At 53.5% G+C, this 18704-nt stretch overlaps 1 protein-coding gene across 2 annotated transcripts in view; it reads left to right on the forward strand.

Moving 5' to 3' along the window:
- Positions 1-5353: 5353 nt before the first annotated feature.
- The window catches only part of SHANK3 (SH3 and multiple ankyrin repeat domains 3), a 50841-nt gene continuing 37490 nt past the window's right edge, over positions 5354-18704 (forward strand). Inside the window, exons 1-10 of one of the 2 annotated variants that reach the window (XM_089921557.1) lie at positions 5354-5498; positions 6714-7376; positions 7684-7887; positions 8737-8808; positions 10905-11013; positions 11089-11240; positions 11334-11501; positions 11605-11721; positions 12103-12180; positions 13130-13196. In XM_089921557.1, coding sequence (XP_089777683.1) covers positions 7098-7376; positions 7684-7887; positions 8737-8808; positions 10905-11013; positions 11089-11240; positions 11334-11501; positions 11605-11721; positions 12103-12180; positions 13130-13196 — 1246 coding nt within the window. In that variant the 5' untranslated portion in view covers positions 5354-5498; positions 6714-7097. Of the gene's footprint in view, positions 5499-5653; positions 7377-7683; positions 7888-8736; positions 8809-10904; positions 11014-11088; positions 11241-11333; positions 11502-11604; positions 11722-12102; positions 12181-13129; positions 13197-18704 lie in introns of those variants that run through there. The other variant, XM_022596494.3, reaches the window with a different exon arrangement.

Here is an 18704-nt window from a genome sequence, read left to right on the forward strand (position 1 = left end):
AAAAACCTCACATAGTTCTTAAATTGTCAGTGACCTTTGGGAAGAAGAGGTAAACATGTAGGCAAAACTCACAGTCTTGGGGCTTCCCTGGTGGCGTAGTGGTTGACTGCGCTGTCCCCCCTGCAGGGGACACGGGTTCATGCCCTGGTCCGGGAGGATCCCACATGCCGCGGAGCAGCTGGGCCCGTGAGCCATGGCCGCGGAGCCTGCGCGTCCGGAGCCTGCGCTCCGCAACGGGAGAGGCCACGACAGTGAGAGGGCTACATACTGCAAAAAAAAACCCCAAAAACCTCACAGTCTTGAACCAAAGGGTAAGTAGAATCCTAAGTGTAAAATTAACTAGGCATATATTTCTCACTCTTTATTTCACTGTTAAAATAATATTTTAAGTCTAATGCTCTTTCTAAGAACTTACAACAAAGATCAGCCGTCCCTTCTCACGCCTCTAAGTTTTGCCACTATACATGAAGAATGTGCATTAGAATGCACTCCTTTGGTTGAGATGACAGAAACCAAATCTGAACTAGCTTTATGATTATACCAAAAATGTGTTCACTGTGTACCAGGCACATGGTGAGCATGTCACATCCATGGACCTCATCTAACCTGCACAACAGCCCAGGGGGAAAGGAGCCACCTTGTCAGCCCAAAGGCAGGTTTTTGGTATGTGGCCTGAATGAGGGAGGGAATGAAGTAATTCTTACCATTGTACCCAATGTACCAGAGCTCACAGGGAGACATAGGGAAGCAAGGAGGCTTTCTCAGGCCACTGGGGTATCTCGTGGCTGAGCTGGGATCCCAGTCGAGGCCCTTGCCCTAGGGCCAGCCCTTCAGCCTCTCTTTTCCATGGATTTTCAGCCTAGAAGGGAAAGCCCCTTCTAGGGACCCTTGGCTCTTGAAAGCAAAGGCAAGAAAAGCAGATTTCAGGGACTGAGTCTGGGGGCTCAAGCTCCTTCAGGACCGTCCTCGTCTCCTGTATCTATATTCCATGCAGCGTTGCTTTCTTCCCAAGGCTGGAATCTCGGTCACTAGCAGTTGCCGAGCTACATCTCTCCTGTGAATTCCAAGAGTAGAAAAAGGGTTTCTTCCCTTAGTTGCAAGCGTAAGACCCCAGGGCAGGATTCTCACTGGTCCTGCTTGGGTCACATTCCCACTGATGTGTTTCAAATCCTGGTTTCTCCACTGATGCGCCACATGTGATTCTGGACAAGTTAAGTTACTTCTGGTTTGCTTTGTTTCCTCATCTGCTACGTGAGGACAGTAATGGGTTTGCTCAGTGATTTTGTGATGACTGAATGAGTAAATACATGTCATACACTGAGGATGGCACGCAGTGCTCAAAAACCCGGTGAGTAATCTATTTTCGTAACTCTTATTATATATTTCTCTTTTATTTAAGCAATTTTCATAAAGCTTTGTGGTGATCTCGCTGTGGAGAAGTCTCCCTATGAAGTTGTAACCACTGCCTGTCCCCGACAACGTTGGAGTCTGAACTGTATTACTCTTTGCAGTCCCCAGGACCACCAAGCCAAGAAATTAACATAAAACAAGTCCTGGGCTAGTCGTACTCCTCTGAGGGACACATCTAGGCTGCCCAGGATTTCCACATAAATACAGGCCCAGCTGAGTTCGTAACCCCAAGTCACAAAACTGTCACAGAAAGAACCTACAGTCCCCCTACAGTGAGTGGGTCGGTGGACACCGCAAACAGGATTAGACCACCAAAAATTTCACATAAGGGAACTACTGACTAGAATTTTAAAATAAATGTTTTTAAAATAATTAAAGACAAAAGAAATCTAAAAATTGCATTAAATAAAAATTGCATTAAATAAAAAAGAAAAAGCCAATATAAAGAAAGAGCAAGCAGATTTGATAATGTACGAAACAGGGCTTACAGAAATAGAACCTACGGTCATTGAAATTTAAAAGTCTATGGGGAAAAAACCAACAACAACCCTATGGATGGGATTAACAGCAGATTAAAATCAAACAGAATCAGTGAGATGGAAGTCAGAATTGGGAAAATTACTCAGAATACAGCACACAGAGAGAAAAATCTTCCAAGTATTGAGAAAAAAATAATTTGTCAATTTAGAATTCTACAGTGGCTAAATTATCACTCAAAATGAGGGTGAAATAAGACATTTCAAAGACTGAAATTTGTCACTACTTTCAGGAAGAAGAAAATTCAAGCCAGAAGGAAAGTGAGTAAAGAGCGGGTTGGCATGTGACTCCTGAAGCAGCCTTAAGACTCACTGGAGTGAGGACGATGTGGACAAATACCTGCAGCTAAAGCATCTTAAACTCCCCCTAGTTCCCGAGGTGGGTGGAGACAGTAATTAACTTCAGGCTTTGTTAATCCCACATGCTGAAAATTTAAGTGTGTTTATGAAAATGAAAGAAGGAGAATGCTGGACTTCCAAAACAATGGGAGTTGAGGGAAAAAGGAATAAAGATAATGTGATCAATCAAACGGAGGGCCCAAAGGGAGAAAAAAGCAGCACAGAGGAAAGACAAAAACAAAAAACCAACCGACAACACAAAATAAGATGGTAAAAAAATATGAAAACATATCAGTAATCAATAATCACAATAAAGCACCGTCAAAAGTTGAAAATTGTAAGATTGGTTTTCATAAAAATCTGGCCACACATACTATTTACCACAAGCACACCTAGGAATGTAAGATGTAGAAAGGATAAAAGGAAAATGAGGGGAAAAGGCATATGAGGTCAATACTCACAGAAAAGTGCCGTGCCTAGGCTAATTATTGAAAAAAAAAAAATTAAGGCAAAAAGCATAGGGATAAAGAAGGGTACTATATAGTAATAAGAGGAATAATTTATCAGGAAGCTATAATAATCCTAAACCTGTTAGCATTAAAAACAAAGTCTGGAAAGACATATAAATCCCAAATTGGCAAAATTTCATGGTGAGACTGCTAGAGTGAGATTTTATCCCACTTCTTTTAGTAACTTATAAATCAAGCAAACAGAACATTAGAAAGGCCATAGGATATTTGAATAATACAATTAACAAGCTTGATATAATGGAGATATATATATACATCTGCATTATGCAGATCACCTTCTGACCACAACACAATAAAAAAAGAAATCAGTAGCTAAGGGTTAGTCCTCCCTCCAAAGAAAACCTAGTTTACATTTGAAAATTTAAGTAAGCACATTTTTCAGCAATTCCTAAAGCAAACAATATAATTGATATTAGAAAATCAACAAGATGAAATTAAAAATGCTACTTATCAAGACTTACTGGACATAACTAAAGTCACACTTGGAAATTTATAACCTTATATACTCATTGTCAGAGAAGAGAAAGACTAAAAATTGAGTTGAGTACCCAGCTGAAGAAATAAGAAAACGAATCTTAACAACAACCAAAACAGTAGAAAGAAATAAACAAAATAGAAATAGAGATGATTAACAGAATGAAAAGTTGATTCTTTAGAAATGGATTTGCATTCCTAGAGAGATAAAACTTAACAAATCAGACTCAGGATGAAACAGAATCGAAATATACTGATAGATGTTAAATAACTAGAAGCCAAACAACAACAACAACAAACAAACAAACCCCCAAAACCCTACCCACAAAAGTACACCAGATCCGGACAGTCAACTGAACACTCGGGTATTCTGCCCCTACAATCTGCTCTGGAGGTTGGAGAGGGTCTGCTCTGAAGAAAGTTGGGCGTGAACAGTCTGTAGATGAAGGTTCAGCAAACACACGCTGAGCATCGACTGAGCACCAGGGCCTTGGACACAGCAGTGAACCAAACAGGCAAAGCTCCCTCTCCACAGGGAGCCTCCATTCTGGGGGGTGGGGGGTGGGGAAGACAGATCCTAAACAGTGAGCAACAAGTAAGTGAATTACAGGCAGGTGGGCACTAGGGCGCTGCGGAGGAGAGATCAGAGTGGAGCATAGACTGGGAGAGAAGCCCGAGGGCAGCCAGGGGAGCAGCGGACAGCAGGACGCTCATCTGCCCCCCCCCCCGCCCCCAGTTGTCAAGGAAACCAGGGGTGAGGGGAGATCGGAGAGAACGCAGGCCTGTGGGGTTTTCAGCGAGAGGCGGATTGTGCGGCCAGGCCGAGGGGTGAGAGGGAGGGAAGGGTTAGGGTTTGGGTGAGGAAGTGGCCCCAGGAATGTAAAAGGAGGGAGGGATGGCATGGTGAGGGAGGGGTCACGAACGGCCTCACCAGGAAGGGCCAGGAGTTGGGGGTGGACCACCCACGCTGTGGGGGGGGGCTTAAGACTTTGAGAGTGTGGGGCACCAAGGGTGTCAGACGGCCTATGTGTGCAGGGGTTAACCCACGGATGGGTTTGATCCTGTGCCAGGCACTGTTCTGGACGCTTTGCCCACGTGAGCTCCCACAGGCCCCAGGCGTCTGAACGTGTGTGGTGGGAAGAAGTGGGGATGGGAGAACCATGGGTCATTCTGGAACCTTAGCCCTGATGGAAGGAGTGGAGATGCAGAGGGGCCATGGAGTCTGGGGAATCCTCACCTTCAAGGACAGAGACAGGAGAGCAGCGGGGTGAGGCTGGGAGGTGGTGAAGAGCCTGGGGGTCTTTTATTCTCCACAAAATAGCTTGTCCCTGGGCTTCCTCCTCTGTAAACCTACCATGTTGCAGGGACAGGAGGACATTGTGTGGGTAAGGTGCTTCTGGGTATTGGAACTTTTGCCATTTGCCAGGGTGGTGGTGGGTCCAGAGGAGTGGTGCCGGTTTGGCATTCGTTCATTATGTACCCGTCCTTTGCGCCAGGTGCTCTGTGGAAACAGCCCTGGCAGTGCAGGCCCGCCTGAGCCTGGAGAACAGGAATGTGGCCATCAGCAAGGTTGTGAGGTTTTCTCCTGAAAGCTTGGCATTCATCGTGCTGGACTCACCGAGGCCAGTGGGTTGCTGGGGAGGCCGAGGGGGCCTCCGTGAGGTCCAGGATGGGTGGCCACGTGGGCGCCTGGCTCTCCAGGTCAAGGGTAGGTTTGCAGGGAGAGCACGGAGGCCTGGGGCTGCTCTGCAGCTGGTTGTGAGCCTCCTCCTTCAGTCCCACCACGAATCGGGGACTCCGGTGAGCACGGCCGGCCTTGCAGCTGCCACAGTGGGAGGCATGAGGGACACGGGGTGGGGGGGGGCAGCTCTGGGTGACTCAGGGAGGGGAGAACAGGGGCAGGAAGACAGTGGAGACAGGAGGGGGGCCGGGAAGCACTAGCTTCCTCTCTCCAGGGCTGGGCCACGTGCTTCCCAAGGTGCTTCCTGCAGATAAGTGGGCTTCCGACAGCCTGCTCCCCCCTTCCCCTACCCCTCCCATCCTGCTCCAGCCCCTGGGGACCCTCAGCTCCCCCACTCAGGCCAGGCCAGTGGCCTTGGGAAGAGCCTGGACATCCTGGGGCCACATTTCTAGGCAGGCAGGGTCCACCCAGGCTCGGGAAGAAAGCGGGCCCAGACCACAGACAGCGCTGGAAACTCGGCTCTGCGGGGTCAGTGAAATCCTGGGAGGCAGAGATTTTTCCTGAAGGGGGGCCGGCTGGGCAGGGAGAGAGCCCGGTTTCCCTCAGGGGTCAGGGCTGGTCCTGGGGAAGAGGGCCGCGCTCTGGGGTGACCAGAGGCTGTTGGGGGGGGAGGGGTGGGTATCGCGGGGCTCTGTGGGGAGGAGGCTGTTCTTGGAGGGGGTGTCAAGCGCTGGTCCGTGTGGGGTAAGGCTGCTTCCAGGTTGTCATGGGGAGGGGTAGGGAGGCTTTCTGTGTGTGTGGGGGGGGGGAGGTTCATTCAAGTTTATTCCCGGGAGGCTCAGGGGACCCAGGGCTGCTCTTGGAGAACGTAGGTGAGGCTGGGCTGTCTTCTGCCAGGGACCCGAAGGTGTCCTCGTGCTGGGGTGTTCTGTGAAGGTCGGCCAGGGTGAGCGGCTGCGGGGGTCAGGGCCTGTTTCTGGGGAGGAGTCAGGCACGCTGGGGGAGTCAGAAGCTGTTTCTCGGGAAATCAGGGCTATTTCGACGTCAAGGGGCCGCTCTTCGCTTTTAGGGACCTTGGGGGCACAGGGTTTCCCAGCACTGGGGTAGTTCTGTGAGGCTGATGAGTGTTGGTGGGACCTGGCCAGCTCCAGTGGGGCGGTGGCGCCTGAGCTAGTTTCTTTACTGCGCTCCCCTCTCCTCCGCCTACTCATCACCCCCTCCCGCGTTGCCACGACAACGCGTGAAACTAAAATTCACTTCCCGGTTGCAGGTGGAGGCTAGTGGCGCCCCCTCCCCTAAGCCCTTCCTCTCAGGTCGCGCCCCCATCTTGTCGTCGCTAAGGTGACTGGGAGGGCGTGACAGGCGTTGGAGCTAGGCGGACCAGGGGACCTGAGGAGGAGGGCAGAAGAGGCGGGCCTCAGAGTCCGGAGTGAACTCCCCAGCCTCGGCCAGGGGTGGGGGAGCCGGGAGCCGCGCGGCACACTGTTCGGCGTGGTCCTAAGGGTTAAGTTGTGAGGTTAATTGGTTCTGGCTGTGGGAGAAGTCCCGGCCCCTCCAGGTTTCCGAGGTCCCCACCGTCCCACCCCAGGACTGGGGCAGTGTTGGTCTCTGTTATCTCCTCCGGGGCTTGAGTGGGGTGGGGAGGGGAGGTCGGTAGGGTGGTAGAGAAGCTGCCACCCCCGGAAATTAATTTTCCTGTTTTTCTCTCCCCTTCCTGCCCTGCCTCTGGTCCCTGTGCCCAAGGCGGCCCCCACGCCAGGTCCAAGACCCCCTCCTCGCCGCATCTTCCCCTGTGGGCCACAGATGCTCTTCCGCAGCCGAACGGCGGCGCGGCCCTCGCTGCTCAGCTACTCTCCCCACACTGAGGCCTAGGACTCCCCACACCCCCGGCGCAGCCCCTAGGCCCCCGCCTTGCTGCGCGGCCCTCGCCCTTCGCACCAACCCCACCCCTCACCCCTCACCCCGGGACCCCGCAAAGTCCCCCTCGCCCTCGGCTGGCTCTGAGCCCTCCCGGCCCCCGCCTCCGGCGCAGCCCCCTTGCCACCCCCGCTTTCCTCGCCGCTCAGGCCCCCTCCCCCCGCCGCCCCCGCCCCCGGGGAAGGCAGGCGCCGAGCGGAGCCGGGGCCGATGCAGCTGAGCCGCGCCGCCGCCGCCGCCGCCGCCGCCGCCCCTGCGGAGCCCTCGGCGCCGCTGTCCCCCGTGCCGGCCCCGGCCCCCCCCGGCCCCCTCCCGCGCAGCGCGGCCGACGGGGCTCCGGTGGGGGGGCAGGGGGGGCCGGGGCGCCGCGAGGAGCCCCGGGGCGCCCAGCTCCCGGCCGCGAGCGGCCACGGCCGGGGCGCGGGGATGGACGGCCCCGGGGCCAGCGCCGTGATCGTGCGCGTCGGCATCCCGGACCTTCAGCAGACGGTGAGCCTCGCCGCCCGGATCCCGGCGGCACCCCCGCCCTCCTCTCCCAGCCCCCCATCCGCGCTCTCGGAGCCCTGTGCTGGAGACCCCAGGCCCGCCGCTACTCACCCCTCCCCCACCACCTCCGCCGGGACCCTCCCCACCTCCAGGGCGGGGGCGGGGCCCGGGGAAGCACCGCCCTCGGGGCGAGGCCTAGCCGGCGGGGCGCGGAGGCTCGGGGTCCGCGGCCTGGGCGCGCGGGGCCCGGGGACTCAGTACTCAGCGCCGCGCGGGGCCGATCGGCGCTCACGCTCCCGCTCCGCCGCAGAAGTGCCTGCGCCTGGACCCGGCCGCGCCGGTGTGGGCAGCCAAGCAGCGCGTGCTCTGCGCCCTCAACCACAGCCTCCAGGACGCGCTCAACTACGGGCTCTTTCAGCCGCCCTCCCGGGGCCGCGCGGGCAAGTTCCTGGACGAGGAGCGGCTCCTGCAGGAATACCCGCCCAACCTGGACACGCCCCTGCCCTACCTGGAGGTGAGCGGCGGCCGGGGGCGCGGCAGGGGGCGGGCTGAGAGCTCCGAGCTCCGGGACGGGAGCGGCGGAGGGCGCGGCAGCGAGGGGCACGGACGCGGCGAGTTAGTGTGGAAGCGGCGGGCGGGGGGGTTGAGTTGTGTGTCTGGCGCGTGAGGTGTGAGCCGCGTGCCGTGCGTGCGGTCAGCGGCACGTGCGATGGGGTGTGAGCAGGCGTGAGTGCCCGGAGCGCTGTGTGGAGTAAGCCAGCCGTGGTCTGTGTGCATGTCGGTGTCAGCGTCTCCTCCTCCCCGCCCGTGAAGTTGTCCGAAGGGCGACCTAAGCTTCCTCGTTTGCTCACCCGTCCACGGTGTAAAGGCTGTTGAGCGCCCTGTGAGCAAGGGGACCCAGACCCACGGTTTGGAGGTGGGGGTGGCAAGTGCAATGAGCACTGAAGCCAAGAATTACGGTGGCAGAGCTCAGAGCCGGCTTGGCCTCCGTGGTGGCCCCGGCAAGTAGGGACAGTTCTTCCCAGAGACGGGATGTCTCGGAAGGTCAGCCTGGAACCTGGTCTTGGAAGAGGACTGAGGTTTCCAGGGAATCCCGGGGATGGGAATGAGACAGAAAGGGCACTGCAGGCGGACAGCTGGGCGTACATCACGCCTGACCTCTGTGTTGGTGGTGTCCATGGTAGTGTGCATGGCTTCGTGTGGCTGGCCGGCAGGGGTTTTGTGACGGGGGGTGGTGGTGGTGGTGGTGGCGAGCAGCGTGGGGCCCTAGCCGCACAGAAGTGGGCAGGACTCGGTTCTGTGCATACTTTCACTCACTCAGCCCAGGCGGATGCCTTTTTCTGCCTTGTCTTTACCTGAGCAGTTTCGATACAAGCGACGAGTTTATGCCCAGAACCTTATTGATGATAAGCAGTTTGCAAAGCTTCACACAAAGGTAAGGAGGCAGCCACAGGGAGTGGACTCCAAGGTCACCTTCTACACCCCCTCCGACCGCCGCCCCCCCATGACCAGTGTTCACCCACCCCAGCCTTAACTGGCTTTTGTGGTGTCAAAAATGTTGTTTAAAAATTCCCTTCTTGAGGCCCTCCACCTGTTCCCAGAACCCCCCACCCGACCTTGGTTGGGGCTGACCAGTCAGTCCTGCCAGCGTTGGCTCAGTCTGCTTTCTCTTGTCCTTAGGGGCCCAGAGCGGGTGTTGGGGACGGCTAGAGGGCTGGGTGCAGACTCGGGGCACCATGGCTTTGGGGTGGTCGGTCTGGTGATGGGTTCTAGTCAGATCAGACTCTGGCTGACCCCTCTGGTGGGCCCCGGCTAAGGGGTGGAGTGCGATAGGGCACAGTGTCTTTGTGGGGGAGAAGTGAGCAGGCACCAGATGTGGTTGTTGCGGGGAGCTGGGTAGGGGTGGGGAGAACAGGGAGCCCAGCACTTGGTAGTCATCCAGTGCTGGGCACTTTAGGCATCTCATTAATTTTCTTCTGTGAGGGACTGTTATTATCCCATTTCACAGATGAAGATACTGAGTCCCAGGGAAGTTAAGTGACTTACTTACAGCTCTGCATCCAGTGATGCTGGGGCTGAACCCAGATCTCTCTGACTCTGGGCCCCTGCCCCTAGGCATACCTGTGGAGTCTTTACTCCTCGATAATGTTGCTAGGAGGGTCTGACCCCAAGTGCTCTTTGGGGGGCACCTCCCTGTCTTCTCTGAATGTAGGAGGGGCAGGGTGGGTGCCGCGGCCCTTCCCACAGTCAGAGTCCCTGAGCTCCCACCCCAGGCTCCCCTGGGCCAATGGACATTTGCTTGCTGGACACTTCATTGGCAGTCTCTGGAGCCTAAGAGAGGGATCTGAACATTCACCCCTGTGGCCCAGTGACCGCGCTGTGATCCTGGAGCCTCCGTGCCAGACTTCTCTGCTACCCTGGGGCATGTGGTGGTCAGTAGCCATGACTCTGTGGCTGGGCAGAGACTCCCTCACTGGCCCCGGTGTGACCTATCACCCTGGGTTCCTCCTGTAGTTGCCCCTCCTCCAAAACTGTCCCCAGTGACCCACAGGACACCAGTGACTCCTGACCTTCAGTGAGTCTCACTCGTTTTTAGGATGCGTTTCAATTTCTTACCACAGTCCCGTGTTTCTGCCTGCCTGGGCTCCAGCTGGCCCCCACCATCACACTGCCCCCCTCCCTCCCTGCCGGCTACAGCTGAGGTCTTCCCTCTCAGCCATGAGGATCATTCCTCCTTTCTCATTGCCTGACCCCCCTGGAGGATGCTACCTCCTGTGGAGCTGTCCCTATGGCACCCTGTCTTATTTCTGATGCATTTCGTTTCTAGAGGGCCCGGGGCCTCTGGCCAGGGCACCTTGCCTTGTGCACGTGGCACTGTAGCACCAGCAGGAGCTCAGTGAGGCTTTGCTGGGTAAATTAGCGCACGACTGGGGGTATGAATGAAAGGCAGTCAAGGTCACGTGACAGGAGGGGACACCTGGTGATGGGGGAGGGCCCCGGAGTTGGCAGTCTGCCATGGGGTGAGCTTGTGAAGAAAATGGGCTGGATAAGGAACAGGCTACCTTGAGAGTGATGGGGATGTGGGCTGCCCTGGGCTGGCTCCTGCCCACGTGGCCTCGGGCTCTTCCAGGCTGGACAGGTTGGGGCACCAGGAGCCAGGGAGAGAAGCCAGGGCAGGGGCTGAGGTTGGGGTAGGGAACTCACTCAGGGGGCGTGAGCGAGGGCAGCCTGGCCTTGTCGAGGGGCTGGCTGGGCTCAGGCTGACAGCTGTGTTGGGCTTGGGATGCAGGGAAGGACTTGGAGCAGGGCGTGGGTCCAGCTGAGCTGGGATCGGGGCCACAGCGGGAGTGCAGGGCTTAGGGTGACACGAGAGGAGTGACAAGGTCACGATGTAGGCTGATAGGTCAGACTGAGGGCGGGGTGGGGTGGTAGATGCCCCACAGGTAATCTGAGGCTCCCTGGTGGAAGGTGGGTGATGGTCAGATGATGGTGGCCGTGGTGTGGGCTGATCAGGATGGCTGGGTATTCCAGGCGAACCTGAAGAAGTTTATGGAATATGTCCAGCTGCACAACACGGAAAAGGTGGCACGCCTGCTGGACAAGGGGCTGGACCCCAATTTCCACGATCCTGACTCAGGAGGTGAGAAGCAGAGCAGGAAGGGGCATGGCCTTGGAATGGCCAGGACTATGACCTTCATCTATCCCTTGAACCCAGAGTGTCCTCTGAGCCTTGCGGCCCAGCTAGACGACGCCACGGACCTGCTGAAGGTGCTGAGGAACGGCGGTGCTCACCTGGACTTCCGCACCCGCGACGGGCTCACCGCTGTGCACTGTGCCACGCGCCAGCGGAATGCGGCGGCCTTGACGGTCAGTGCGGGCACAGCCCTGGCCTGGAGGGGCGTGCGGCCCAGTAGCGGGAGGAGGCTGGCCTGGCATGAATACTGAGGTTCTCGCTCTCAGACCCTGCTGGACCTGGGCGCTTCCCCCGACTACAAGGACAGCCGCGGCCTGACGCCCTTGTACCACAGCGCCCTGGGTGGGGGAGACGCCCTCTGCTGTGAGCTGCTTCTGCACGACCACGCTCGGCTGGGGACCGCCGACGAGAATGGCTGGCAGGAGGTCCACCAGGTGGGCGGGGAGCACGACGGCGGGGGTGTCCCCGGCTCTGTCTCTGGGGTTTGGGGCTTGGGCTCTGTCCAGGGGCCCAGCAGCACCTCTTTCCTCCCCCCAGGCCTGCCGCTTTGGGCACGTGCAGCACCTGGAGCACCTGCTGTTCTACGGAGCCAACATGGGGGCTCAGAACGCCTCGGGGAACACAGCCCTGCACATCTGTGCCCTCTACAACCAGGTGTGCCTGCGCCTGTGCACACGTGTGTGTACACACAGGTGATGCTGTACAGTGACTACCTGTGTGTGCACGTCTGACCCTGTGTGTCGCGCCACAAGTGCGTGTTCTGCGTCCTGCAGTGAGCTGTGGCCTTGTAGACCTACGTGTGTATATCATTTCCCTGCACACACGTGTCGTGTGTGTGTTCTGCACAACCAGGTGTGAATTGTGTGCACCTGGGCCCTCTGGGCCAGGTGGGACCTGCACGTGTACACCTGACCTGCTTGTCTCTGTGCTACAAATGTGTGCGCTGAACATGTAGGCGTGGGTACGTGTGCCCTGCACTCCGGTGTGCGCATGTGCTGTCGCCCAGTTGCAACCCCTACTCCGACCCTCCCACAGGAGAGCTGTGCCCGCGTCCTGCTTTTCCGTGGAGCCAATAAGGATGTCCGCAATTATAACAGCCAGACAGCCTTCCAGGTACACCAGTGTCTACAGGAGCATGAGGCTGCCCCAGGGTGTGTTTGTCTGTTTGTATGTGGCTTGGTCTCTCTAGACCTTGCTTTTTTTCCCTGTAGAGTAATGAGGGAGCTCTGACTCCAGGATCGCCCCAGGGTGGGATGGAGGAAGGGGGTGAGCTGGTGCAGTGCCCAGCTCGTGGTGGGGGTGTTCGTTGAGGGTGGTTCCCTTGGTCCCCCTTCCAGGAAGAGGAGAAGAGGGCTGGAGGGCCCTGGGGCCAAGGGAGAACAGGTGTGGGCCTGACCTACCAGAGACAGGTGGGGTGCAGAGGCCGAACCAGGGGCGAGAGGGGTGGTCCCAGATCCCGACTGAACTCAGGTCATGTTTCTGGGCCTTTTCTCTGGCCAGGTTTGGTTCTTAGCACCAGGATGACCCGACAAATGGGTCTCTGTGTGGCCTGAAGTTTGTGGGGGGAGTCGGGGGCCACGTCATGGGGACTTTGGACACGGAGGGAGCTGGGACCCCACTCTCAGTGGGAGCAAGGGCCTTCATAGGAGACGTGGGAAGAGCAGGTGTGGCCACTGATTGTCTAGTCAAGGGGGCAGAGGCAGCAGTGAAGGGCTTTCTGGATGATGAGATGCAGGGGTGGGGGCACGGAGCAGAGAGGGTGACAGGAGTAAGGTAGTTGTGGGCCATGGCTGAGACAGAAAAGATGGTGTGTGGAGGGGCCCTTAAGAGAACAGGCAGAGTGGCCAGCACGTCCCAGCTTTAGCTCCGAGAGTCTCATGTCCCAGGAGGCCCCTCAGTCCCATGCAGACGGGGGTGGTGAGTTTAGGCAGGGGACAGGGTCCGAACCTGGGGCCCCCAGCTGAGGAAGACCCCACACAGGGGTCCGAGAAGGCGCCGCCGGGGCCCAGGGGAGGCGCGTTTGGGGCTGCTGAGCCTCCCTCCTGCCCCTCCCCTCCCGCAGGTGGCCATCATAGCAGGGAACTTTGAGCTTGCGGAGGTCATCAAGACTCACAAAGATTCGGATGTTGGTGAGTTCTGCCCACCCAGGTCCCTGCTGAATGTGCATTTGTGGGGGTCGTCGGGGCCCAGCAGTGCAAGGGTCAGTGGGGATGTTACAAGGAAGCCCCCATACCCTGAGCCTTTTCCTCCAGTTCTCCCAGTACAACTGGGAGTGGTCCATTAGTGGCCCCTGCAGGTATGGGGAATGTGCTGAGGGAAGGGCCTGTGTAGGGTGGACAAAGGGTCAGGGTCAAGGTCATGGTTAGGTGAGGGCTGTGGATTGGGGTTAGAGTCAGGTCAGGGTCAAGGGTATGGTAATAATGGATAGGGCTGTGGGTTGGCGCCAGTGCTGGGTTTAGAGATCAACTTAGGTTGAAAGCAGGGTTGAAGTTAGGGTCAAGATTTGTTTTCCTGTTAGGTCGTGTGAAGGGCCAGCAGGGGACACGTGGCAGTGGACCCTCAGTGTTTCACTTCATCCTGGCACATAAAGCAGTTCAAGTGGCCCATAGCAAGCCTCGACACATATATGCACGCGTAAAGAAGTCAGAACACAGTGGTGGGGATGCCTGCGGGAGAGGGTTGCAGCGGTCTTGGGGCAAGGGGCTCTGAGCCTTCGGCAGCCAGTGCTTCAGGGGGAGCCCTGTACGTGCCCCAGAAGGAGAACCAGGGGGTGCCCTGTAGTCTGAACCTCAGGGCAGGAGGGCTCACATCGGGCCTGGGTCAGGGGGCACCCACTCCCCAGTCAGCCCTCCAAATCCTGCTGCCCCTCCCTGTGTGGGGTGGCTGGGGGGTGGGCCTCTCTTCCTGGAAAGTATATTTTCTGGCCAGGGGCTGCCCCCTCCAGCCCCCTAGCCATAGAGGGACTTCCTGCTCAGCTCCCTCTGTCCTTGGTGGACAAGGCTTTTCTGCCCACGGCTCTCTTTGGAACACAGACTCCCAGACTCCCCTTTCTGTTGGGACTGCGATATCCCCATTTTTTTTTTTTTTTTTTTTTTTTTGCGGTACGCGGGCCTCTCACCGTTGTGGCCTCTCCCGTTGCGGAGCACAGGCTCCAGACACGCAGGCTCAGCGGCCATGGCTCACGGGCCCAGCCGCTCCGCGGCCTGTGGGATCTTCCCGGACCTGGGCATGAACCCGTGTCCCCTGCATCGCAGGCGGACTCTCAACCACTGTGCCACCGGGGAAGCCCGATATCCCCATTTTTATAAAATTTAAAGTGACAGTGGACAGCAGAGGGCTACAGCTGGTCTCAGGTTTTGAGTCCTTGTTGGTTCTAATGTGAGGTTATGGTCAGGCAGGGGTTAAGACGAAGGCCAAGTTCATGTTAAGAAGTCTTCCGATATAGAGTCTTCCCTGAACAGTCCTCCCCACAGTGAGGCTTGGTTAGGAGCCCCTTGTTCCCCAAGCAGGGTCAGCGGACTGTGACAGCGGGTAGGCTGCAGGATCAGTAGGCGTGTGTCGAGCATGTAACTGAGCTGATGAAGTGGTGTAGGCTTGGGGCCCAGGTTCTGCTTGGGAGAGAACTGTGATGAAGTTTGAGGTTTGAATTAGGGGTGAGAGACAGAGCAAGGGCTCCAGTTAGGGTCTGGTTGGGGCTGCTGCGTGTTTGGAGGTGTTTGTTAGCCTGGGAGAAGCCTGGTTTGCGGATGTGGGTTCCCTCTTCTGCTTGTGATGTCACCTTGGGAAAGCTTCTTGGGACCTCTGTGCCTCAGTTCCTTTCGGTAAAATATGGTTATTTGCAACCCCTTCCTCCTCTGACCTCATGTGGGATTTGATTCCGTGGGTCTGGACTCTGGCAGGTGGCCTTGAGGGTGGGGGCCAGGCCACGGTCCAGGCTGAGAGTCAGGCAGGCCTCAGCTGCCCCTCTTCTTTGGACAGACATGCCAGGGCTCCTGGGGTCACCATTATCTTTCTGTCTGCCTGATCCAGAGTGAGCTCACCCGGCTGGGGTTAGGCATTTGTCGCTGAGCTGAGAGGTCCATATCAGCTAGTCCCATTGTGGGCATCAGCTCTGCCGGCCATGTACCCTTTCCTGCTCAGGTGTCACACATACACTCAGAAGACGCAGCCAGGTGTTCATGAGCATTTATGATAAACCCTGTTATTTTAATTCACTGTTCTAACAACGCCCCAATGAGTGATTGTCGTTAGTCCATTCTTACAGAGGAGGAAACTGAGGCACAGAAGGGTTAATGGCAAAGCCTGTCTTCAGTCCTGAGCAATCCAGGGATCCCTCCTTGTTACCCCACTCCCTCTGCGCACACTCCCTCCATGAGTCAGTTGTCATGTTCCACCCCAGCTTGGGGACCCGGGTGGGACCTGCACACAGAGGAGGAGCGGCAGGGAGGCTTTGCCCAGTTATCCTTCCTTTTCCTCAGGCACGAAGCCCACCTGGAGGGATCTGGTAGGCTGAGCCCTGTCACCCTTCCCCGGACAGGTCACCTGGAAGCCTCTTGGCAGCCTCACCTTCCCCCTCTAGACTGACCAGCTGGAAGCAGGGATCCTACCTGGGAGCAGCCACCTCTGCTTCCTCACCTGTTGCCTTGGGCTACCTCTGGGTCCACAGGCTCTCCCACCCTCTCTTGTGTGTACACTTTCAAGTACACTTCTCTCTGACTTGCTATCCCAGAGTGCTTTTGAAGAGTGCCCTAGGGAGGTGCTTCTCACTTAGCAATGTACATTTGAGTCACCCAGGGACCTAGTTAAATGTAGATTCTGACTCAGAGGGTCTGGGTGGAGCCTGAGATTCTGCATTTCTAAAAGCTGGAGGTGAGGCCCAAGGCCCACACTTTGCATAACAGGAGTCTAGAATAGGACTTGGCAAACAATGCCCCCAGGCCAAATCCAGCCCACCGTCAAAATCAGATTCATGTAACATAAAATTAACTATTTTAAATTGAATAATTCAGTGGTATTTAGTACATTCACAACCAACTCTATTGAATTCCAAAACATTTTCATCCTCCCAAATGGAAACAACATATATATTAAGCAACTATTCCACATTCCCCTCTCCCTCAACCCCTGTCAACTATTAACATACTTTCTGTCTGTAGAGATTTACCTATTCTGGATATTTCATTTAAGTGGAATGACCCTTAGTATTTGGCTTCCTTGTTTTCAAGCTTTATCCATATTGTAGGATGTATCACTACTTCATTCCTTTTTATGGCTGAATAATATTCCATTGTTTGTATATGTGACATTTTGTTTATCCATTCATCCTTTGATGGACACTTGGGCTGTTTCCACCCTTTGGCTATTGTGAATATTGCTGCTACGAAGATGTGTGAAATGTATTTGCTTGAAAACCTGTTTTCAATTATTTTGGGTGTACACTTAGGAGTGGAATTGCTGGGTCATATGATAATTCTATATTTAATTTTTTGAGGAACTACCAAATTGTTTTTCACCATTTTACATTCCCCCAGCAATGCATGAGGGTTCCAAATTCTTCAAATCCTCACCACCACTTGTTATTACCTTTAAAAGAATATTTTTTATTAAAAAATTTTTTTATTATAGCCATTCTAGTCTAAGTGAAGTGGTATCTCATTGTGGTTTTGATTTGCATTTCCCTAATGGTTGTTGATGCATCTTTTCATGTGCTTGTTGGCTGTTTGTACATCTTTTTTGGAGAAATGTCAGGTTCTTTGCTCATTTTTATTTATTTTTAAAAATATTTATTTATTTATTTCGGCTTTGCCGGGTCTTAGTTGCAGCATGCGGGATCTTTTAGGTGTGGCATGAGGGCTTCTTAGTTGCGGCATGCATGTGGGACCTAGTTCCCCTACCAGGGATAGAACCTGGGCCCCCTGCATTGGGAGCATGGAGTCTTACCCACTGAACCACCAGGGAAGTCCCTTTGCTCATTTTAAAATTGCTCATAGAATAAGTTAGGAAGTGTTCCTACCTCTTCCATTTTTTGGGAAGAATTTGAAAAGGATTTTGCTAATTCTTCTTTAAATGTTTGGTGGAATTCATTAGCGATGCCATTTCATGCTGGATTTTTCTTTGTTGGGAGATTTGTGATTACTGATCCAATCTCCTTGCTTTTTATGGGTCTGTTTAGATTTTCTATTTCTTCTTGAGTCAGTTTTGGTAATTTATGTTTTTCTAGAATTTGTCCATCTAGTTTATCTACTTTGTTGACATACAATTATTCATTGTATTCTCTTATATTTCTTTTTACTTGTATAAGGTTGGCAGTAATACCCCAATTTTCATTTCTGATTTCAGTTATTTGTGTCCCCCTTCTCTTTTTTTTCTTAGTCAGTCTAGCTAAAGTTTTGTCAATTTTGTTGATATTTTCAAAGAAACAACTTTTGGTGTCATTGATTCTCTCTGTATTTCTATTCTCTATTTTGTTTATCTCATGTAAGTTTTATTATTTCCTTCCTCTGCTAGCTTTGGGTTTGGTTTGCTTCTCTTTTTCTAGTTCCTTAAATAGGTTATTGATTTGAGACCTTTATCCCTTTTTAATGTAGGTGCTTACAGCTATAAATTTACCTTTTAGTACTGCTTTTACTGCATCCCATAAGTTTTGGTATGTTGTATTTTTGTTCTTCTTTTCTCAAAGTGTTTTCAATTTTCCTTATGATTTCTGTTTTGACACATTGATTGTTTAAGAGTGTTTAATTTTTCACATATTTGGGAATTTTCCAGGTTTTTTTTTCTGTTCTTAATTTCTAGCTTCATTCCATTGTCATTGCAGAAGATACTTTGTATGATTTCAGTCTTTTTAAATTTATTGACACTTTTTTTGGTGACCTCATTAATGATCTGTCTCGGAGAATGTTCCATGTGCACTTGAGAATAATGTGTACTCTGCTCTTGTTCTGTGGAGTGTCCTATATATATATCTGTTAGGTCTAATTGGTTCAAGTCTTCTATGTCCTTATTGATCTTGTCTTTAGATGTTCTATTCATTATTGAAGGTGGGGTGTTAAAGTCTTAAATATTATTGTAGAACTGTCTATTTCTCCAAAGATATCAGTGTTTGTTTCATATATTTTGATGCTTTGTTGTATATGTATTAATAATTGTTAATCTATTTGATGAATTGACACTTTTATCAATATACAATGTCCTCTGTCTCTTGTAACACTTTTTATCTTTTAAGTCTATTTTGTCTGATATTAATGTAGCTACTTAGCTCTCTTTTGGTTACTATTTACATGAAATATCTTCCATTATCCTTTTATTTTAAGCCTACTTGTGTCTCTGGATCTAAAGTGATTCTTTTGTAAATAGTACATAGTTGGATCATGTTTTTAAACTCACCATCTGCTATTTAAATAAAGTTTTATTAGAACTCAGCCACACCCATCTGCTTATACATCATTTGAGGCTGTTTTCATGCCGTAGTGGCCGTGCTGAGTCCTTGCAACAGAGACTGTATGGCTTGCAAAGCCTGAAATGGTTACTATCTGATTCATTACAGATGTTTGCCAACCCCTGGTCTAGAACATCTTTTACAGTTTCTCTGGTTATGGTCAACTGCAAACAGTTCTATACAGTGGTAGTCTGGTGAGATT

This window comes from Delphinapterus leucas, chromosome 11 (genome assembly GCF_059928025.1).
Source record: "Delphinapterus leucas isolate spDelLeu-1000000601 "Yukka" chromosome 11, BTC_Dleu_Yukka2, whole genome shotgun sequence".
Classification (NCBI taxonomy): domain Eukaryota; kingdom Metazoa; phylum Chordata; class Mammalia; order Artiodactyla; family Monodontidae; genus Delphinapterus; species Delphinapterus leucas.